General features: G+C 45.1%; 1 protein-coding gene across 1 annotated transcript in view; it reads right to left on the reverse strand.

Annotated features, from left to right (window-relative positions):
- LOC115099410 (galactose-3-O-sulfotransferase 2-like) overlaps positions 1-24,347 on the reverse strand; it is an 88,949-nt gene that overhangs the window by 41,247 nt on the left and 23,355 nt on the right. The window contains 1 exon segment of the mRNA XM_029617040.1: positions 15,568-15,666. Within this exon segment, the coding sequence (XP_029472900.1) occupies positions 15,568-15,666 (99 nt within the window).

Below are 24,347 nucleotides of genomic sequence, written 5' to 3' on the forward strand. Positions count from 1 at the left end.
TTAAAATCATCCATTATACCTGAAGACTGGAGGGTGGGCAATGTAACCCCAATATTTAAAAAAGGCTCCAGGGGCGATCTGGGTAACTATAGACCAGTGAGCCTAACTTCAGTGCCGGGAAAAATAGTGGAAACTATTCTCAAGATCAAATCATAGATCACATAGAAAGACGTGATTTAATGGGACACAGTCAACATGGATTTACCCAAGGGAAGTCTTGCCTAACAAATCTGCTTCATTTTTTTGAAGGGGTTAATAAACACGTGGATAAAGGTGAACCGGTAGATGTAGTGTATTTGGATTTTCAGAAAGCTTTTGACAAAGTCCCTCATGAGAGGCTTCTACGAAAACTAAAAAGTCATGGGATAGGAGGCGATGTCCTTTCATGGATTACAAACAGGTTTAAAGACAGGACACAGAGAGTAGGATTAATGGTCAATTTTCTCAGTGGAAAAGGGTAAACAGTGGAGCGCCTCAGGGATCTGTACTTGGACCGGTGCTTTTCAATATATATATAACTAATCTGGAAAGGAATATGACGAGTGAGGTTATCAAATTTGCGGATGATACAAAATTATTCAGAGTAGTTAAATTACAAGCAGACTGTGATACATTACAGGAGGACCTTGCAAGGCTGGAAGATTGGGCATCCAAATGGCAGATGAAATTTAATGTGGAGAAGTGCAAGGTGTTGCATATAGGGAAAAAAAACCCTGCTTAGTTACACGATGTTAGGTTCCATATTAGGGGCTACCGCCCAGGAAAAAGATCTAGGCATCATAGTGGATAATACTTTAAAATCGTCGGCTCAGTGTGCTGCAGTAGTCAAAAAAGCAAATAGAATGTTAAGAATTATGAGGAAGGGAATGGTTAATAGAACGGAAAATGTCATAATGCTTCTGTATCGCTCCATGGTGAGACCGCACCTTGAATACTGTGTACAATTCAGGTCGCCGCATCTCAAAAAAGATATAGTTGCGATGGAGAAGGTAAAGAGAAGGGCAACCAAAATGATAAAGGGGATGGAACAGCTCCCCTATGAGGAAAGGCTGAAGAGGTTAGGGCTGTTCAGCTTGGAGAAGAGACGGTTGAGGGGGGATATGATAAAGGTCTTTAAGATCATGAGAGGTCTTGAACGAGTAGATGTGACTCGGTTATTTACACTTTCGAATAATAGAAGGACTAGGGGGCATTCCATGAAGTTAGCAAGTAGCACATTTAAGACTAATCAGAGAAAATTCTTTCACTCAACGCACAATAAAGCTCTGGAATTTGTTGCCAGAGGATGTGATTAGTGCAGTTAGTGTAGCTGGGTTCAAAAAAGGTTTGGATAAGTTCTTGGAGGAGAAGTCCATTATAGAAACATAGAAATGACGGCAGAAGAAGACCAAACGGCCCATCCAGTCTGCCCAGCAAGCTTCACACATTTTTTTCTCATACTTATCTGTTTCTCTTAGCTCTTTGGTTCTATTTCCCTTCCACCCCCGCCATTAATGTAGAGAGCAGTGATGGAGCTGCATATGAGTGAAATATCAAGCTTGATTAGTTAGGGGTAGTAGTGGTAGTAACCGCCGCAATAAGCAAGCTACACCCATGCTTATTTGTTTTACCCAGACTATGTTATTCAGCCCTATTGGTTGTTTTTCTTCTCCCCTGCCGTTGAAGCAGAGAGCTATGCTGGATATGCGTGAAGTATCAGTTTTTCTTCTCCCCTGCCGTTGAAGCAGAGAGCTATGCTGGATATGCGTGAAGTATCAGTTTTTCTTCTCCCCTGCCGTTGAAGCAGAGAGCTATGCTGGATATGCGTGAAGTATCAGTTTTCTTCTCCCCTGCCGTTGAAGCAGAGAGCTATGCTGGATATGCGTGAAGTATTAGTTTTTCTTCTCCCTTGCCGTTGAAGCAGAGAGCTATGCTGGATATGCATTGAAAGTGAAGTATCAGGCTTATTTGGTTTGGGGTAGTAACCGCCGTAACAAGCCAGCTACTCCCCGCTTTGTGAGTGCAAATCCTTTTTTCCACATTTCCTCTTGCTGTTGAAGCTTAGAGCGATGTTGGAGTCACAGTAACCATGTGTATGTTTATTGAATAAGGGTATTATCTCCAGGCAGTAGCCGTCATTCTGGCAAGCCACCCACTCTTCATTGACGGCCTCTTGACTTTATGGATCCACAGTGTTTATCCCACACCCCTTTGAAGTCCTTCACATTTCTGGTCTTCACTACTTCCTCCGGAAGGGCATTCCAGGCATCTACCACCCTCTCCATGAAGAAATACTTCCTGACATTGGTTCTGAATCTTCCTCCCTGGAGCTTCAAATCGTGACCCCTGGTTCTGCTGATTTTTTTCCTACGGAAAAGGTTTGTCGTTGTCTTTGGATCATTAAAACCTTTCAAGTATCTGAAAGGCTGTATCATATCACCTCTGCTCCTCCTTTCCTCCAGGGTGTACATATTTAGATTCTTCAATCTCTCCTCATAAGTCATTTGATGAAGACCTTCCACCTTTTTGGTCGCCCTTCTCTAGACCGCCTCCATCTTGTCTCTGTCTCTTCGGAGATACAGTCTCCAGAACTGAACACAATACTCCAGGTGAGGTCTCACCAAGGACCTGTACAAGGGGATAATCACTTCCCTTTTCTTACTCGATATTCCTCTCTCTATGCAGCCCAGCATTCTTCTGGCTTTAGCTATCGCCTTGTCACATTGTTTCGCCGACTTCAGATCTTTAGACACCATCACCCCAAGGTCTCTCTCCTGCTACGTGCACATCAGCCTTTCTCCCCCCATCGAATACAGTTCATTCAGATTTCCACTCCCCATATGCATGACTCTGCACTTCTTGGCATTGAATCTCAGCTGCCATATCTTCGACCACTCTTCCAGCTTCCTTAAATCCCGTCTCATTCTCTCCACTCCTTCCGGCGTGTCCACTCTGTTGCAGATCTTAGTGTCATCCGCAAAAAGACATACCTTACCTTCTATCCCTTCCGCAATGTCGCTCACAAAGATATTGAAAAGGACCGGTCCCAACACCGATCCCTGTGGTACACCGCTTAAAACCGCTCTCTCTTCAGAGAGAGTTCCATTTTCCATCACACATTGTCTTCTGTCCGTCAACCAGTTTGCAATCCAGGTCACCACCTCGGCACTCACTCCTAAGCTTCTCATTTTATTCACCAGTCTCCTGTGCGGGACAGTGTCAATAGCTTTGCTGAAATCCAAGTAGATGACATCGAGTGCTCTTCCTTGATCCAATTCCTTGGTTACCCAGTCAAAATAGTCAATCAGATTTGTCTGACAGGATCTTCCCCTGGTGAATCCATGCTGCCTTTGGTCCATCAATTCTCCCAACTGTAGATAGTTCACTATTCTCTCTTTCAACAGTGACTCCATTACTTTTCCCACCACCGAAGTGAGGCTAACTGGTCTTTAGTTACCAGCCTCTTCTCTGTTCCCACTCTTGTGAAGCGGGACCACCACCGCTCTTCTCCAATCACTCGGCACCACTCCCGTTTCTAGGGATCTATTGAACAGGTCACACAGCGGACCCGCCACGCCAGCACATCTCTGAGCTCCCTCAGTATCCTGGGATGAACCTCATCAGGCCCCATGGCTTTGTCCACTTTCAGTTTCTCCAGCTCTTCCCATACATTTTCTACTGTAAATGGAGTTACATCTACTCCACTCCCCTCCAGTTTCTTTTTAACTAGGGACGGTCCTTCTCCAGGGTCCTCCTTAGTGAACACAGAACAGAAGTATTCATTTAATATTTCTGCCATTTCTTCATCTCTCTCCACACATTGATCCTTTCCACCTTTCAATTTCACTATACCACTTTGAACTTTTCTCTTTTCACTGATGTATCTGAAAAATGTTTTGTCACCTCTCTTTACCTACTTGGCAATCCTCTCTTCCGCTTGACTTTTTGCCGTCTTGATTAATTTCTTCGTCTCCCTCAGTTCTACCAGATATTCTTCTTTGTGCTCCTCCCTTTGGGATCTTTTATATTTCTTGAACGCTGTTCTTTTAGCCTTTATTTTGTCAGCCACCTCCTTTGAGAACCAGATAGGTTTCTTTTGTCTTTTGCTTTTCTTTACTTTTCTAACATATAGATTAGTTGCCTTGGTAATTGCTCCTTTTAGATTGGTCCACTGTTGATCCACATCTCTCTCGTTCTCCCAGCCTTTTAGTTCTTCCTCCAGGTACTTCCCCATTTCATCAAAGTCCGTGTTTTTGAACTGCAAAACTCGGGTCTTTGTGCTTCTTTGTCGTATCCTTTTTATAATATTAAACCATACTGTTTGATGATCACTAGTGCTGAGGTGGGCACCCACCTGGACATCAGAGACAACATCTCCATTAGTGAGCACTAAGTCGAGTATAGCTCCTTCTCTAGTGGGTTCCATAACCATTTGTTTGAACAAAGCTACTTGCAGGGCATCCACTATTTCTCTACTATTATTAGATTCTGCAGATGGGATTCTCCAGTCTACATCTGGCATATTAAAGTCTCCAACGATCACCACTTCTCCCTTCTTTCCCATCTTTTGGATGTCTTCAACCAGATCTCTGTCCAGCTCTTGTTTTTGGTTTGGAGGCCTGTAAACCACTCCAATAAAAATGGATGTCCCATCCTTTTTTAGGTTGGCCCATAGTGCTTCTTCGTTGCCCCAACTTCCTTGCAGCTCAGATGCTTGGATATTGTTTCTAACTTAAAGAGCCACACCTCCCCCTTTCCTATCCTCTCTGTCTTTCCTTAACAAGTTATAGCCTGGTATTGCCGTATCCCAGTCATGAGATTCCGTAAACCATGTTTCCGTGACAGCAACAACGTCCAAGTCCGCCTCCACCATTAGGGTGTGCAGATCTGGGATTTTATTGCCCAAACTACGAGCATTTGTGCTCATATCTTTCCAGCTTTCTTTGTTCAGGTTACTGCTGTTCCTGGACTCCTTTTGTGACCTCTTTAGTTGAGTTTTGTTATCCACTTTTCCCTTTGCATTTGTGCAAGGGAAAGGATTAGTGCCTCTGATGGCAGAGTCATCCATCACAGTGAGCTTTTTTCTTTGGTTTCTGATCTGGAATTTCTGTATGCATTGGGTTTCTTCTCTATTTTCAGATAACATTTCAATCTTTTTCATTAATGGCTATTAATCAAGTTTACTTAGGGAATAGCCACTGCTATTAATTACATCAGTAGCATGGGATCTTCTTAGGGTTTGGGTAATTGCCAGGTTCTTGTGGCCTGGTTTTGGCCTCTGTTGGAAACAGGATGCTGGGCTTGATGGACCCTTGGTCTGGCCCAGCATGGCAATTTCTTATGTTCTTATGTTCTTATTAGAGGTCAAGCCCTCGTAGGGACTTAAGGCCTGAATGGACAGGCATAGCATTCAAGGTCAAACCCTTGTAGAGACGTAAAGCCTGGATGGACAGGCACAGCAATTGAGCATAGAGGTCAAGCCCTCATAGGGACGGAAAGCCTGGATGGACAGGCAGGCACAGCATTCAATGATAGAAGTCAAGCCCTTGTAGGGACCTAAGGCCTGGACGGACAGGCACAGCATTCGAGGTCAAGCCCTTTTAGTGACGTAAGACATGGACGGGTTGGCATAGCAATCGATTTCAAACCCTTGTAGGGACATAAGGCCTGGAAGGACAGGCACAGTATTAGAGGATTTCGATTTCCTTTGTGCAGGTATGTTGTGGTTTGATCTGTCATTTCTTATTGAACTGGTTCACTGCCAGAAGAAAATGGCATCTTTTTCATTTCTCAAAGATAATTCAACAGAGGATGCTTTTAGAGTAATAGAGACTGCTATTTGTGAAGCAAGAACTAAGCTGGAGATTATTTGTGAATACCAGAAGCTATTAACTATAGTTGTGCACTTCAGCTGATGACAAAAGAACATGAAGAACTCTCAGAAATACGAAAACCTCTACTCAAGTCCAAATCTACAATATCAATCTATGTTGACTTTGTAGTTTACACAGTGCCTCTGTAAACAATGGGAAGACAGAGGATGAACTAGAGTGTAACTACCACCAGTTTTCTTTAGAACTAGAAACATTATGATTGGCAGCTAAGATTTCAGGAACATGGCCCATATTATGAAGGTCATGAAAACTATTGAGCATATGAACTATACAAGCTCCAAATATCTTAAGTCAGCTTTTTATGTTCTTATATTTAAAATGTTGCAAAACAGGAAAAGAATATTCTGGGAAGAAGTGATGCACAAATACATGAAACTGAAATTAGAAATACTAGAACTAAACTCAGACAGACACAGTGTTTGAGATCAGGCCCTTGTAGGGACATATGTCCTGGACAGTGGATGGACAGGCACAGCGTTTGAGGTCAGGCCTTTGTAGGGACATTCAGCCTGGACAGTGGACAGACAGGCACAGTGTTTCAGGTCAGGCCCTTGTAAGAACGTACGGCCTGACAGTAAACGGACAGGCAAAGCGTTTCAGATCAGGTCCTTGTAGGGATGTACGGCCTAGACATTGGACAGACAGGCACAGTGGCTGAGGTCAGGCCCTTGTAGTGATGTAAGGGCAGGACAGACAGGCACAGTGGTTGAGATCAGGTACATGTGAGGATATTGTCTGGAGCATATAAGGCAGTTGTAGCTGCTGCAAGGCTTTAAATTGCTTTTATTCATCTTGCCGTTCACAAGGAAAATTTGGAAACCCAAGCAAAGGCAGGTTTATTTTAAAAAACACTAGCATTTCCATGAACTCTGGTGCCAGCCTTAAGCGCTGAGGGCTCATGATATCCCCTGTCATTGAAAGTACATGTTCACTGGGCACACTCGTTGGTGGACATGACAGATATTGCTGAGTCACTTTGGCTAGGTGTGGCCAGACAGTGGACTTGTGTGCCCAATTTGCCAACGGATCTGTGAGCATGTCCTCTGTGGGCTCTGAGAGATACCGTGTCACTGACAGTTGTGCTGGTGTCTCCTTTACTTGGGTAGGCTGAGAGTCACTCATGCCAGCTGCTTTCTCTCTATCCCGTAGCAGAACAGATAATCCTTTATGGGCAACATGCCTTTGGCATACTGAAGTGGATGAGGAGGAGGAGGTATTAGCTGTCGCTGACAGAGTGCTGCTCATGCTTGGGCTAGCACAACTCTCTGAAGTGCCCGCCGCTCTTTCCTCCTCTGCTTCATGCCTAATCTGTCTCTGCCTATGGCGCTCCTGATCACGGACTTTTGCTAACAGCAGTTCCTTCACAAATGAGAGACAATTGGACAGTAGGACGAGTTCCCTTTCTCACGGGGATCTCAGACTGTGGCGAGCATGTATGTGTGCTCTTCTTTTAAAGGCCCTAATCTCTCTTGCACCTGCTCCTGCAAAATGTCCAGACAATGTAGCACCTCAGCTATCATTCCCTCTTCCTGTTTAAAGCTCTCCAAATCTTCCTCCAGAAAATTAACTATAGGGATGATGTCAGCCAAGGTGGCACTTCTGGAACACAGCTTCTTCGTGACATCCTTGAAGTTCTGCAGGATTTTTACCAGCTAACTCATGACTAACCAATCATGATGCCCTAGGGGATTCTTCACACCTATGTCAATTGAACCAAAACATTTATGAAGGGGGTGTCTGCAGCTCCACTAACCTCTGCAGCATCATATAGGTGGAATTGCATTGGGTGGCAATGTCTTGAATGAGACGCTTGTGAGGCATCTCCAAATCTGTCTGCTTTTGTTGGAGAACTTGTCCCGCCTTCACACTTCTGTGGAAGTGCGCTGCTATGTTACTGCCCTTCTGTATTAACTTATGCAGGTATTCATTCTCTTGGTGATTGGATTGCAACCCCAGAGCTGACTTCACTACCAGGTGCAGAGTGTGTTCAAAACATCGGATGTTCTGAAAGCGCCAGTCGGATATTGCCTTTACCAATGTTTCCACCGTTATCTGTGACAAAGAACCCTGCCTGAGGATTCCTGTCTCGCTGGTGTAGTTGCCAGCCCTCCAGCATCTGTCTGATGCATGCTGGAATATTGGCTGAGGTATGGGCCTTTTCTGTCAGGTGGGTGTGCAGTAAAGCCCACCTGCACCCTGATACTTGTTCACTAATAATGCTGCTGCCTGCCCCTGGCTGAGCCAGGTCCCACCAGTGTGCTGTCAGGGAGAGGTAAGACTGTGCAGCACTCATGGTGGGCCAGATATCACAGGTAAAATGCACACTCCCCTATACCTTAGCTAGCAGCTCTTGGATGCGACTGCGACACTGGTTGTACAGTCTGGGGATGACTTTTCTGCTAAATATGGTTCTAGAGGGAACTTTGTAATTTGGAACTACGACTTTCAGAAAATGCTTGAAACCCACATTCTGCACTATCTGCAAGGACTGGTCATCAAGGGCAATCATTTCCCCAATGCTCCTGGTTACAACTTTTGAGGCTGCCTGCCTCCTATCCCGGGATAGCTTTACCGCACACCACCCCATTTCCTCTATGGTGGGTTGTCGCTTCTGACACACGGCAGGGGCCTGCTGGCCTGCCACCTGACTGCTAGAAGGGGCTGAGGGTATGGGGTGACTCTGCTCCTTTTCAACCACTTTACGCTGCCTGGAAAAAGGGATCCCCTGACTGGTACTGCCACCATCCCCAGATGGCAGTACTGTTGTTGAGTGTTGCCTCTTCATATGATGCGTCATGCCAAAATTTGATAGATGTCCCATTTGCTTGCCTCTGCTAATAGCTCTGCCACAGTAATTACACCCAGCAAAATGCGGGTCCTCTGTCACTTTAAAGTGGCTCCAGATCGCAGATGTTTTTCGTGATCTCTTCTCTATAGCCTTTGGGATGGATGCTGGCACTGGAGCTGAAGTAGTGGGTGCACCCTGAGAAGCAATGCCAGGGGCATCAGTCACACTCTGTGCCTGTGCTGACTGCTCTTCCTCCTCCTCCTCAGTTTCATCTCTCTCCTGCAGCACTGAAGTGGAGGCTAAGACAAGACTATCGAATCCTCCTAAACCTTCGTCAGCTATTACTTCTTGTATTTCTGATAATGAGAATCCCATACAAGGTGATTCTTCATCGGAATCAGAAGTAAACAGTGCCTGCACTACATTTTGAATGCTAAGTTGAGCCTGCTGTCGCACTGCTGCTTTTGGTTCTTGCCCTTTTGTCTTGCATTACTCAGCCTCCCCTTCCCTCACCTCCAAAACTACAGGGTCAGAAACAGGTGCTAGCGATGCATCATTTTTAGATTTCATTTTTTTCCGGGTGGATTTAATGTCAGTGCCTGCTAGGGATTTCAAATAAAATAATTATTTCCAAAAGAGGCCCACTGGGGATTTGCCTTCAGAGACCACCGCTGTCACAATATGAGTGAGTCTGTAAAACTGGCTGCCCACAGGCAGAGTGCCTTGATGTGTGCACTAATGTAATGTACATGCACACAACAAAGTTGTAACTACAAAAGAGGCCCACTGGGGATTGCCTTCAGAGACCACCACTGTCCCAGTATGCTTGAGTCTGTAAAACTGGCTGCCCACAGGCACAGTGCCTTGTAGGGATGTGAATCGTTTTAGGACGATTAAAATTATCGTCCGATAATTTTAATATTGTCTTAAACCGTTATGGAACACAATACAATACAGATTCTAACGATTTATCGTTATAAATCGTTAAAATCGTGAGCCGGCACACTAAAACCCCCTAAAACCCACCCCCGACCCTTTAAATTAAATCCCCCACCCTCCCGAACCCCCCCCCCCAATAACTTAAATAACCTGCGGGTCCAGCGGCGGTCCGGAACGGCAGCGGTCCGGAACGGGCTCCTGCTCCTGAATCTTGTCGTCTTCAGCCGGCGCCATTTTCCAAAATGGCGCCGAAAAATGGCGGCGGCCATAGACGAAAAAGATTGGACGGCAGGAGGTCCTTCCGGACCCCCGCTGGATTTTTGGCAAGTCTCGTGGGGGTCAGGAGGCCCCCCACAAGCTGGCCAAAAGTTCCTGGAGGTCCAGCGGGGGTCAGGGAGCGATTTCCCGCCGCGAATCGTTTTCGTACGGAAAATGGCGCCGGCAGGAGATCGACTGCAGGAGGTCGTTCAGCGAGGGTTCCGGCGCCTCGCTGAACGACCTCCTGCAGTCGATCTCCTGCCGGCGCCATTTTCCGTACGAAAACGATTCGCGGCGGGAAATCGCTCCCTGACCCCCGCTGGACCTCCAGGAACTTTTGGCCAGCTTGTGGGGGGCCTCCTGAACCCCACGAGACTTGCCAAAAGTCCAGCGGGGGTCCGGAAGGACCTCCTGCCGTCCAATCTTTTTTGTCTATGGCCGCCGCCATTTTTCGGCGCCATTTTGGAAAATGGCGCCGGCTGAAGACGACAAGATTCAGGAGCAGGATCCCTTTACAACTATATTCTTCTTCCCGCCCGTTAAGAGCTGCCCAAAAAGGCTCTCTAAAAACGCCTCCAATTAAATCATTTTCAAATAAAAGAGCCTTCTCTACAGTCGGCCCGAATCATTGGAACTCTCTCCCTTCAGAACTTAGACTGGAACAATGTCCAATTACTTTCAAAAAAAGACTCAAGACTTGGATCTTCTCCCTAGCCTACGCCTAATTCGATCTTAATCCTTCCTACCCACTGGATGCAAATTATCTAGTTTTTCACTGCCAAACAACCACAGATATAATCTCATATTGCTCTATTCTCATATAATCGCCTGTTACATGTTTGACTGCCAACCTTTACTGTTTCTGTTATTTAAAGGTTCTATGTCATTATGAGTTTAAATGTATAATATCCAAGTTCTTTATTTCCTGTTCTCTGTAAGACTCAAGTCAGTCATTTCAATAGTTGTATGTAAACCGAAGTGCTTAGTGATTTTGTCTCTAGAACCTCGGTATATAAAAAAAATGTTAAATAAATAAATAAATAAATAAATAAATACATACATTTGCCCTGTCATATGGTAAGGGCAAAGGGCCACCGGCGCCATTTCTCTTAACGCAGCCATGGCCCGAGAGTGGGAGATCGCGCCGGGATCCCCCCACTGGACCCCAGGTAATTTAAAACATTTGGGGGGGGGGGGGTTCGGGAGGGTGGGGGATTTCTTTTAAAGGGTCGGGTGGGTTTTAGGGTTGTTTTGGTGTGCCGGTTTTCCCGCCCTCCCCCCTTCCCCCGATTTATGATTTTTGACGATAAATCGGGGGAATTGTTATTGTATCGCGGCTCTAACGATTTTTGATGATTTAAAATATATCTGACGATTGTTTTAAATTGTCAAAAAACGATTCACATCCCTAGTTTTGACCTACCCTGGGACTCATGTGCCACTTGCTTGCAGTCTTTGGGCTAGGTTGAGGGGGCAGCTCTTTCATTCCACTCATTGGCTGACTGTGTTTGTTCTCGGGTTGTTTTTGGGATTTTGAAGATTTTTCTTTGTAAGAAGTCTGTGGGAACCCTGGTGTTATTTGGGGCGAGGCACAAGGAACCCTCTCCTTGGGAAGCCCAGGATAGGAAAGATCTGACTCTCTGCAACCTTCTGGAGGACATGGTAATGACTCACTGCAGTGCCTTCTGGTGTTTGGATTCTTTTTTTGGGATAAAGATATTTTGGGGTTAGAAGATCTGGAAGGAAGAGTTCTGCTTGGCCTCCATCCTGCCCTTGAAAGGAACATTTGAGAGCTGTATGTTCCAGTGGAGCCTTTTCAATGATTCCAGAGAGAAAAAAAGAAATCAAGAGAGACATTGGAAAACTGTGATTAAGATCAATATGAAGTTACATCTGAGGACCCTCCACTTGAAGTCTTCATCCCTGGGAGAGAGATATCTGTGAATTTGTGCATAGATTATGTTATCCCATTTTTCTATACAATTTGGAATGGGTTTTTTTTCCACCCAGTTCAGAATATCCCTGCCCACGTGGGATCTTCATCTATCCTAACCCTGGATGTTGAGTGTGTTCCTAGCTCTGGAAAAGAAATAGATACCTTTGCACAGCTGTAGAGAGTTAGAACTATGGGGCCGATGCAATATGCCGAATGCACTCTTATCGAGCAGTTAGAAGCGGGTAAAATAGGCGCTAATCAATCCCCTAATGCAATAAGGGGATTAGCTCCTATTTTACCCGTGTCTAATGCGGAGTGAATGAGATAGCGCTCATCACATGCAAATACATGTGAATGAGCCTATTACTCATTCACTCCCAATGCAAAAAGATAAATGTGCATCTCAGACGCACATTTATTGCTCAGCTAACTGAACACATTGAAAAGTACAGAAAAGCAGAAAAACCTGATTTTCTGTACTTTTTTAAAGTACAAAAAAAATTACTCAGCAGACCACCGAGTTATGAAGACCAACACCGGTAAACTCGGCCTTGGTTTTCATAACCGGCCATCTGCCAGTAATGAAAACGGCCGCCGATAAACTCGGAGGCCGTTTTCATTACTGGCAGATAGGCAGCGTGGCGGGTTGCGCTACGAAGGTGGCGCTAAGGTTGCGCAAGCGACTTTAGCGCCTCCTGCCTAGCACGACCACCTAATTTAAATATTGCATGGCGCCCCCCCTTTTGGGGCACCATGCGCACGTTAAGAGAGCAGGTGCTGACTGTTCAGCGCCCGCTTCCTACTCGCCATTATTGCATCAGGGCCTATAACAGCAATCTGAGGGAAAGGAATTGATGTGAACTGTGCCAATTACCATTCTGATTACTTCATTAAAGTTGTTTTTGGATGCTCACCTAGCATCTCTTGTGTGATCTATTTGGTATTCACCTCCATCAGGAGGGACAGAAACAAGCATGCCTCTCTTAGGGAAATGACAGTGTCACCCCTGGCACCTAGGGCCCTGAAGCAGTCATGCTCCACCCCTGTCAGTAAAAGTACCAGGCCCTGGGGAAAGAGACTATATTCAAGAGTGTGAACTAGCCCTTGGTCCCAAAGAAAATCTGAATTACTTTATGGCTCCATCAGTACTAAGGGATAACCCAAAGAAAAGGTTACATAGGAAATGATCTTTTCAGTTCCAAGCACCTTCAATCTGAAATATGTTACCCTCGGAAATTTGTACAGAAAACAACTATTTTAAGTTTAGAAAGTTAATTAAGACCTGGATGTTCTCACATATTTTTGACGGATAACCGAGGGATGATATTATTTTAGCTTGTATTTAACAGAAAGACTGATGTACTATTTGTTCATTTTATTCAGTGTGTTACTGAGTAAACTTGTCATGTTTTTTTTGTTTTATTGTGATCTTAAACTGATGTATTATTGCTTAATTTTATTGTAAACTAATTTTAATTTTATTAAAATTAGAATAACAAAATAAAGATTATCATTACCTACCCATGTTTCTAACCCCCTTCCCAGACTTATCAAAGTAGCCCTGGTTGTCAACTGGGGCCCCAGAGCACCTCATAGGCTCCATACCAAGTGGTGACCATTTTCCAAAATGGCACCAACTGACTAGTAGCTTGCCTTTGCTTCATCACGTAATGGAGCAGCCAGTAACAATTTTGGAAAATGGATGCTGATGTGTTAGAAGCATAGGGGACACTATAGGCTCCCACTAAACAACCAGGGCTATTTTTGTGTGTGTGTGGGGGGGGGGGGGGGGGGAGGATCGGACTTTTTGGAGAGGCAATGTTTTTTCAAAGGTCAGTGGCTGGAGGGTTCAGGGTGGGGCCTGCACCCAAGTTGGTTTAGAAAAGCAAATTTTTTTTTTTTTTTTTACAAATTCAACTACTTCCAGGAGCAGTAAATATGGGGTTGGGACATGGGGTCTACGACACATTTTTTTGGGGGGTGTTGGTCAGGACTAATCATTTCCTTTAAGGTACGGAAGCCCACAGTCCTGGGGCCTCCATCACATTGAATTTGCAGGTAACGCCACAGTATTTTTCCCAACGCCACCTCCCGAAAACTCACCCTGATTCAAAATGCCCCTCTAGAGTGGTACCTATATACAGAGTATCAAAGTAGCTTTAGACAGAGGCCCTATCTCTCATTCCTGTGCCTCATGAGCAACAGTAGCAAAGCCCACATATGTGACAAGCAACACTTTTAAAATCTACCTCTCAGGGTTTTATCTTAGTAATGCGAAATTTAACAAAATAAACTACTTTGAATATAGAATCACTCCCAAATAGACCCTTTATGACTGTTGCTCTTTGAGAAAACCTGAGTGACTTATTCATTTTGCTAAAACAATGTCCAAAACTGTAAGAATGATTCAAGCTCTTTGTCTTCTGATGCTACCACATGCAGAAAATATCTACAATTCCCACTGTCACGGTATATTTGAAATCAATTACAAGCACCACATTGTAGAGATGTGAATTGTGTGCCCGATCGTCTTAACGATCAGGTTCGGATGGTGGGAGGGAAAAATCGGATCGTTAGAGATTGTGAATTGGAATCGTTCCGATTCCAATTCACATTATTACATTTTTAGTGAGGCCTGAGCAGATAAACAAAACCCCACCGACCCCCCCCCCAAAAAATGTTAAATTACCTGGTGGTCCAGTGGGGGGGGGGGGGGGGGTCCCCGGCGCGATCTCCCGCTCTCGGGCCATCGGCGCCATTTTGGCTACCACTGATAAAAAGGCGCCGATGGCCCGAAAAAAAACCCCCACCCCGATCCTTTTCAAATTACCCCTTTGCTTCTCCCACCCCCCCCCCCCCCCCCCCCCCAAAAAAAAAACCTTTGTTATTCCCATGGGAATCCCATGGGACACGTCCCATGGGATTCCCATGGGAATAACATTCCTATGGACAACACTGAAAAAATGGCTTCTATTGTTGTATTCCGATTCAATTCTATGAGGGGGAATCTGCTGTGTTGATGCAGTAGCTTGTAGGATGGTATGAGAACAGGCTGAGTTGCGTCTGACTACTGTATAAGACAGGAGGGGTTGTGACTCCCATTGTAGAGTACTGTGTAAGGGCTGTGAGTAATTTCACTGAGATTTGGGAATATGCAGACAATTGTAGGTCTGTGAGGAAACAGATTGAAGAAGTTGATAAAACCTGGTTATCCTTCACAGTGTTTTTGAGTCATTACAGTATCTGGCAAGGTAGGAGGCAAGAAGAATTGTCCCTGAATTAGACAAACTCACTGTGGATGATGTAAAGAAAATAGCAGCGCGCAGCTACAATGGTCAGTTGAGAAGAATTGAAGCCAACTCTTATCAGTTCTTACCAGTTTTGACACGTTACTCCCCATGCTTAAGCTGTATCCAAGTTTTTCTCTCCCCCTGTTCTATGTAAGACAACTTTGTCACTGCTTTTTATGGTTGCAATGTAAACTGGAGTGATAATTTACTCTGTTATTTGAACTTCGGTATAGAAAAGTTATAAATAAATAAATAAATAAATAAATAAATAAATAAATAGAATCAAATTCTAGCCCTGAAAAACCAGAGAACTGGCAAGCGACTGATGTAGATGTACTGGAGATCTGGGCGCTGAGTATCTTGGTTCCTAAGGTAAATTGTTACAGAATTCATTAAAAATAATATTATTAATTTAAAGCATATGGCAGTCCCCCTGAAGTTCTATTACTTTTCCCAGTGATAAACCAGTGAAAAAAATATTACCTGGTAATTATATTATAGGATTTTTTCAACAGGAAAATCTGATGCCAAAGAATGAAAGACGCCATCACACAGGTCAGAAAAAAGAGGATCCTGGAAATTCTTCAAATAGACAAAGAAAGAGAGAGTGAGAGAAATATTATAGCAAGGAAAAGTTTCTGAGGCTCTTCCCGTAAGCACAGTGGTTTCATACAGGGAAATGGACTTTTGCAATTGAAGCTCATAAGGAAGAACAGCAGAGCACTGGAAAACCAATGATTGTATAATGAGATCCATTTAAATAAAGAGATAAGAGAATGCATATTCCATCTGTCAAATGGAAATAACACTGTTTATAAACCATCTGCAGTAATTTATTAAAATCCTTTTGAATAACTGCTGAAAGAATATATGAGTTTCAAGAACACCAGTTCCATATATTGAACAAGATATAGGAAGGACAATTTTCAAAATCATTTCCAGAGGTAAAATGGCATTTTACCACAGTAATAGCTTGTCATAAAATTGCCCGGCCGATTTGTAGGTAAACTTATGTACATGTGTCCTATGCACATGAAGTTTATCCAGATTGAGTGGATGCATTCCTGGGGAGGGATTTGGATGTACGCACATACTTTTGGATTTTCAAAAGTATGTGTAAATTTTTACTAAAACTTCCTGTGCACAAATTAGCATGTGTAATTGTGTGCAGGTAGATTTGGTGGGATACATTTCAAAGTTAACATATGCATATAAGATCACTTATGTGCATATTTGCTGACTTTCTTATGTAGGCTGTTATAAAATTACCTCCTAAAAGCATACAATTCTCTTTAGAATAATTGGCCCCAGTATTCATAGATATGTAATTATCTAAGTTATCGAGATATAACTTATCCAGCTAACTTGGGCCTGGATTTATCAAAATGCACTAAATATAGCATGCAATAGGAAAAGGGGCATGTTTTATGGTAATAGGCTGTTACTCACAAAGTGCGCTATCTTAATGCTTCACATAGGGGTAGATTTTATAAAATTGCGCCCGCAAGTACTTTTGTTCGCGCATCAGGCGCGAACAAGAGTACGCCGGATTTTAATAGATACGCGCGTAGCTGCGCGTATCCTTTAAAATCCGGGGTCGGTGCGCGCAAGGCTGTGGAAAATTGGCAGCCTGCGTGTGCCGAGCCGCGCAGCCTGTCTCCGTTCCCTCCACCTTCCCCTACCTAACCCACCCCCCAGCCCTATCTAAACCCCCCTACCTTTGTTTGAAGAGTTACGCCTGCCTCTGGCCTCTGGCAGGCGTAACTCGCGCGTGCCAGCTGTGTGATTCCCTGGCCCGGGAGCTCTTTTGGAGGCCTCGACCAAGCCCCAAAAACGCCCCCGGGCCAGAACCACGCCCACGGCCCCGCCCCCAAATGACGTGCCGCCGCGACACGCGCGCGTCCTGGGGCTTCTGCGCACCGCCGAGCCTACTCAACATAGGCTTGGCGCGTGCAGGGGGAGCTTGGGCCAGGTTTTCGGGGGGTATGTGCGTACCCCTTTGAAAATCTGTCTCATAGGTATTAGCACAAACTGTGATAACTTTTTCACACTTTGCGAAAAGTGAGAGAGAGAGAGAGAGAGAGAGAGAGAGAGAGAAAAAACTAGCTATAAGGCCCTCATACTAGGTAGCTATTTATACCTCTATATGAGGCCCACCTAGCTACTTGAGGTGAGGTTTAGATATTAGTGTAGGGGTTAGGGGCCACTTTGACATTCAGAGTACGACGTACGAACAGAACAGTGCACTCTTGTGACGATTTGATGACCTTCGGAGTGAGGACACTCACCCAAAGATGAGATTTGTGCAATGTTCTCTCAACTTAACTTGATGGACTCTCTACCTGGGTAACATCAAGGTAGGTTGAGAGAACATTGCACAAATCTCATCTTTGGGTGAGTGTCCTGTTGTAACCATTGGTTGTCCTCCTTCCACCATGTCTCTGAGATGCAATTAAGTCTAAGTCGTCATTCACTGCTATACATTCCAATTCTCCAATCTTACTTCTTAGACTTCTGGCATTAGCATACAAACATTTCAAAGTTTGTTTTTTGTTTGTATTTTCATTCTGCTTTTTAATTGATAGGGATAAGTTAGAATTTCTTAGCTCAGGTGAGTTTTTAGTTACAGGCACTTGGACTACTTTTCTTATTATTGGAACCTCACTGTCGGGATGCCCTAATTCGAATGCATCATTAGAATCCTTTGAAGATACTTCTCTCCGAACCATGTGCTGCTGAGCAACTGTCGGCTTTCCCCTTTGTTCTATTTAAAAGCTGCTCTATCTCCTTTTTGAAGGTTAGCGCCAGCAGTCTGGTTCCACCCTGGTTAAGATGAAGCCCATCCCTTCGGAAGAGACTCCCCCTTCCCCAAAAGGTTCCCCAGTTCCTAACAAAACTGAATCCCTCTTCCTTGCACCATCCAGGCATTCAGACTCTGAAGCTCTGCCTGCCTCTGGTGACCTGCACGTGGAACAGGGAGCATTTCAGAGGATGCTACCCTGGAGGTTCTGGATTTAAGCTTTCTACCTAAGAGCCTATATTTGGCTTCCAGAACCTCCCTCCCACATTTTCCTATGTCATTGGTGCCCACATGTACCACGACAGCCGGCTCCTCCCCAGCACTGTCGAAAATTTAATTTAATGTGGACAAGTGCAAGGTGTTGCATATAGGGAAAAATAACCGTTGCTGTAGTTACACGATGTTAGGTTCCATATTAGGAGCTACCACCCAGGAAAAAGATCTAGGCATCATAGTGGATAATACTTTAAAATCGTCAGCTCAGTGTGCTGCAGCAGTCAAAAAAGCAAATAGAATGTTAGGAATTATTAGGAAGGGAATGGTTAATAGAACGGAAAATGTCACAATGCCTCTATATCGCTCCATGGTGAGACCACACCTTGAATACTGTGTACAATTCTGGTCGCCGCATCTCAAAAAAGATATAGTTGCAATGGAGAAAGTACAGAGAAGGGCAACCAAAATGATAAAGGGGATGGAACAGCTTCCCTATGAGGATAGGCTGAAGAGATTAGGGCTGTTCAGCTTGGAGAAGAGACGGCTGAGGGGGGATATGATAGAGGCCTTTAAGATCATGAGAGGTCTTGAACGAGTAGATGTGACTCGGTTATTTTCACTTTCGAATAATAGAAGGTCTAGGGGGCATTCCATGAAGTTAGCAAGTAGCACATTTAAGACTAATCGGAGAAAATTCTTTTTCACTCAACGCACAATAAAGCTCTGGAATTTGTTGCCAGAGGATGTGGTTGGTGCAGTTAGTGTAGCTGGATTCAAAAAAGGTTTGGATAAGTTCTTGGAGGAGAAGTCCATTAATGGCTATTAATCAATTTTACTTAGGGAAGCCACTGCTATTAATTGCATCAGTAGCATGGGATCTTCTTAGTGTTTGGGTAATTGTCAGGTTCTTGTGGCCTGGTTTTGGCCTCTGTTGGAAACAGGATGCTGGGCTTGATGGACCCTTGGTCTGACCCAGCATGGCAATTTCTTATGTTCTTAAATCCTATCTAGGTGACGCGTGAGGTCCACCACCTTTGCACCAGGTAGGCAAGTTATCAGGCGATCCTCACGCCCACCAGCCACCCAGCTGTCTACATTCATAATAATCAAATCACCAACTATGATGGCCGAACCTAACCCTTCCCTCCTGGGCTGTAGGCCTTGGGGAGATATCCTCGGTGCGAAAGGACAATGCATCACCTGGAGAGCAGGTCCTTGCTACAGGATCCTTTCCTGCTGCACCAGGTTGATGATCTCCAATCATGAGTAGGGATGTGAATCGTTTTAGGACGATTAAAATTATCGTCCGATAATTTTAATATCGTCTTAAACCGTTATGGAACACAATACAATACAGATTCTAACGATTTATCGTTATAAATCGTTAGAATCGTGAGCCGGCACACTAAAACCCCCTAAAACCCACCCCCGACCCTTTAAATTAAATCCCCCACCCTCCCGAACCCCCCCCAAATAACTTAAATAACCTGCGGGTCCAGCGGCGGTCCGGAACGGCAGCGGTCCGGAACGGGCTCCTGCTCTGAATCTTGTCGTCTTCAGCCGGCGCCATTTTCCAAAATGGCGCCGAAAAATGGCGGCGGCCATAGACGAAAAAGATTGGACGGCAGGAGGTCCTTCCGGACCCCCGCTGGACTTTTGGCAAGTCTCGTGGGGGTCAGGAGGCCCCCCACAAGCTGGCCAAAAGTTCCTGGAGGTCCAGCGGGGGTCAGGGAGCGATTTCCCGCCGCGAATCGTTTTCGTACGGAAAATGGCGCCGGCCATACGCGTATGGCCGGCGCCATTTTCCGTATGGAAAATGGCGCCGGCAGGAGATCGACTGCAGGAGGTCGTTCAGCGAGGGTTCCGGCGCCTCGCTGAACGACCTCCTGCAGTCGATCTCCTGCCGGCGGGAAATCGCTCCCTGACCCCCGCTGGACCTCCAGGAACTTTTGGCCAGCTTGTGGGGGGCCTCCTGACCCCCACGAGACTTGCCAAAAGTCCAGCGGGGGTCCGGAAGGACCTCCTGCCGTCCAATCTTTTTCGTCTATGGCCGCCGCCATTTTTCGGCGCCATTTTGGAAAATGGCGCCGGCTGAAGACGACAAGATTCAGAGCAGGAGCCCGTTCCGGACCGCTGCCATTCCGGACCGCCGCTGGACCCGCAGGTTATTTAAGTTATTTGGGGGGGGGGTTCGGGAGGGTGGGGGATTTAATTTAAAGGGTCGGGGGTGGGTTTTAGGGGTTTTAGGGGTTTAGGGGGTTTTAATGTGCCGGTTTTTCGATTTTTCGATTTTTCGATTTTTCACGATTTTTAACGATTTTTCACGATATTTTACCCCCCCAAACGGCAACAATACGATTCCCTCCCCCTCCCAGCCGAAATCGATCGTTAAGACGATCGAGGACACGATTCACATCCCTAATCATGAGACCTTCTTCCTCCAAGGCAGCACCAGGGCTGCCACTCTGAAGTTGGGACTTTGCTACTATGTCCCTGAAGGTCTCATCTATATACCCAGTATCATCTAGGGATGTGAATCGTTTTTTGACGATTTAAAATATCGTCCGATATATTTTAAATTGTCAAAAATCGTTAGGGCCACGATACAATACCAATTCCCCCAATTTATCGTCAAAAAATCGTAAATCGGGGGATGGGGGAGGGCAGGAAAACCGGCACACTAAAACACCCTAAAACCCACCCCCGACCCTTTAAATTAAATCCCCCACCCTCCCGAACCCCCCCAAATGCCTTAAATTACCTGGGGGTCCAGCGGCACACTAAAAAATGGCACACTAAAACCCCCTAAAACCCACCCCGACCCTTTAAATTAAATCCCCCACCCTCCCGAACCCCCCCCCCCAAATGCCTTAAATTACCTGGGGGTCCGTAGCGGCGGTCCGTAGCTTAAATTACCTCCGTAGCGGTGGTCCGTAGCTAAATCGGGGGAAGGGGGAGAGCAGGAAAACCGGCACACTAAATCGTGTAGTCTTCAGCCGGCGCCATTTTGCAAAATGGCCGCCGCAAAATGGCGGCGGCCATAGACCAAAACGATTCGACGCAGGAGGTCGTTCCGGACCCCCGCTGGACTTTTGGCAAGTCTTGTGGGGGTCAGGAGGCCCCCCCAAGCTGGCCAAAAGTTCCTGGGGGTCCAGCGGGGGTCCGGGAGCGATCTCCTGCCGCGAATCGTTTTCCATACGGAAAATGGCGCCGGCAGGAGATAGACTGCAGGAGGTCGTTCAGCGAGGGTTCCGGACCCCCGCTGAACGACCTCCTGCAGTCGATCTCCTGCCGGTGCCATTTTCCGTACGGAAAACGATTCGCGGCAGGAAATCACTCCCGGACCCCCGCGTCGAATTGTTTTGGTCTATGGCTGCCGCCATTTTGCGGCGGCCATTTTGCAAAATGGCGCCGGCTGAAGACTTCACGATTTAGTGTGCCGGTTTTCCTGCTCTCCCCCTTCCCCCGATTTAGCTACGGACCGCCGCTACGGAGGTAATTTAAGGCTACGGAGGTAATTTAAGCTACGGACCGCCGCTACAGACCCCCAGGTAATTTAAGGCATTTGGGGGGGGGTTCGGGAGGGTGGGGGATTTAATTTAAAGGGTCGGGGGTGGGTTTTAGGGGGTTTTAGTGTGCCGGCTCATGATTTTAACGATTTTCACGATACTTTACACACCCAAACGGCAACAATACGATTCCCTCCCCCTCCCAGCCGAAATCGATCGTTAAGACGATCAAGGACACGATTCACATCTCTAGTATCATCACCTTTAAATATCATTTATGGCATGGATATCTGCCTTATATGCTCCTTAGTTAAAAGAAGCAAAAAAGCATCTTTGTTTTGGCCTTGACCTCTGTTAGTGCACCTTTTACCCCTTGATCATCTAATGGTTCAAATGACTTCTTTTTGCTTCAATGTACCTGAAAAAAATTTATTATGAATTTTTGCTTCTTCAGCAAGCTTCTTTTCAAATTCTATCTTAGCCTTCATTATCAATGATTTGCATCTAATTTGCCAGTGCTTGTGCTGTTTTCTGTATATGTTAGGGATGTGCATTCGTAATGAATAAGTCTCTATTTGTTTGATTCGTGGGTCCACGAAATGAATGGCGAACCCCCACGTATGAAACATATCATATTAGTTTCATTCGTTTGGTTCACAGTGCTTTCTTAGCAGCCTTTTGAAATAGGAGAAGGTCATGTGGGTGTATCCATAGTAACCAGCCCTTTCCTGTGATTCATAAGTGACCTCACAGCCCTGTCATAGAGTGTGTCAGACAGGTTGGCAAGGAGACCAGAATGCCAATGTATCAGAGCAAAGCATTTTTCTAAATCAGCCAATCGCTGCTCTGTGAGGCTGTTCCTGCTTTATGTTCTACCTTGAACCAGTATACCACAGTGCACGTTCTTCTTGGGTTCTATATGAGAATGTTGTTTGCTGTTTGAGCTCTCTCAGAGTGTCTCAAATCTTTATTCAATTGCTATTGCTATAATTTGCTATTGCTGAAAAAGATATTTGTTCTTTTTTGCTGCTGTGCCTGCCAGGCAGCTAGGCTTTTATTTTACTGCACTTTTTTTTTTTTATTGAACTCAGACTGTCTTTCTTTCTCACCCACTGAGACAAGCTGCCAGCAGTGGCATTTTGCTGCTGATCTTACCCCTTTGGGGTAGGTTGCAGGCAGGGTTTGGGTGGTGTGGGTGGGAGATAGTGAGAGATTTGCAGTGGCTGTCTGGTAGTGGGCATTCATTGTACAACAACTTCAAGCAGCATCACAGTGAGTTCTGTAGGAATTTGGCTTGCTGACTCACAGCAGGAATAGTGAGGCTGAGGCTTCCAGTGTTTTATCTGGAGTTTCAGTTTTTGTGCATACAGAGCAGTCTCAGTTGTAGTGTACAGCAAGACACTGCACTGTGTGTCTGTGTATGTGTGTAGTTTTCCACACTCACATATATTGGTACAGCGGTGTTCTTTTAATCCAAATCCCCAGTAGGCATCTGGAGTTTAAATTTGTTTTTGTGCACATAGAACAGTCTTGGTTGTAGTGTACAGCAAGGCACTGTACTGTGTCTCTGTGTCTGTGTTGTTTTCCACACTCACATATATTGGTACAGTGGTGTTCTTTTAATCCGAATCCCTAGTAGGCATCTGGAGTTTTAATTTGTTTTTGTGCACATAGAGCAGTCTCAGTTATAGTGTACAGCAAGACACTGTATGTGTGTGTGTGTGTGTGTAATTTTTCACACTCACATATATTGGTACAGAGGTGTTCAGTCACCAATAAAGAAATAATCGTTTTAATTGAAATCCCTAGTAGGCAGTGACATTAAATCCATGATGTCAGGGAAAGGTAGATGTGGTCAAGTGATTGGCACTGGCAGAGGAGGCACTTCAAAAGACAGTCCCCCATTAAAGTTAAAAAGGGACCTGTTCCAATCTAAAATCTCTGGAGAGGCAGGCAGTTCCATCCAGAAAAAACTTAAATTTAAATATGATGCACCACCACCACCTGTTTCTGACCCTGTTGTTTTGGAGGTGAGGGAAGGGGAGGCTGAGCCATCCAAGACAAAAGAGTGAGACCCAAAAGCATCAGTGCAACAGCAGACTCTAGTTAGCGCTGACGATGTAGTGCAGTCAGAGTTTGCTTCTGATTCTGATGAAGAATCATCTTTTATAGGATTCCCTTCATCAGAAATGGAAGAGATAATAGCTGAAGAAGGTTTATAAGGATTAGTTATTTCTGTCTTAGCCTCCACTTTAGTGCTGGAGAGAGAGAGGAAACTGATAATGATGAGAAGGAAGAGCAGTCAGCGCAGGCACAGAGTGTGACTGATGCCCCTGGCATTGCTTCTCCAATCAAACATACACAATATGTGAGGATTAATTATGTTTTAACATTTCATCCGTTTGTTTTTCACCTTCAGAAATTGGTATCAGACTGCGTGCTCAATTGCTTAGGCTCTTGCCCTATACAGGGCTACAACCTCTTTCATGGTGGCAATGGCACTAGAATAGTAACTTCATTTACCAATTTCACTAATGTACCCTTTTTATTATATATGCCAATTTTTAACTTTTTTATCGTTTTAAAATTTTTTTACTTATCTTGCCAAATTCATGACAACCTCTCCGCACCGTTGTGCAAACTTGTCCCGTGAATATCCAAATCAACTGCCTGACAGGCAGAGCTATCAACCAATATGTGTGTGTGATTGCTAAAATTCTACCCTCCCGACATTGCAA

This window comes from Rhinatrema bivittatum, chromosome 9, assembly GCF_901001135.1.
Source record: "Rhinatrema bivittatum chromosome 9, aRhiBiv1.1, whole genome shotgun sequence".
NCBI classification, from domain to species: domain Eukaryota; kingdom Metazoa; phylum Chordata; class Amphibia; order Gymnophiona; family Rhinatrematidae; genus Rhinatrema; species Rhinatrema bivittatum.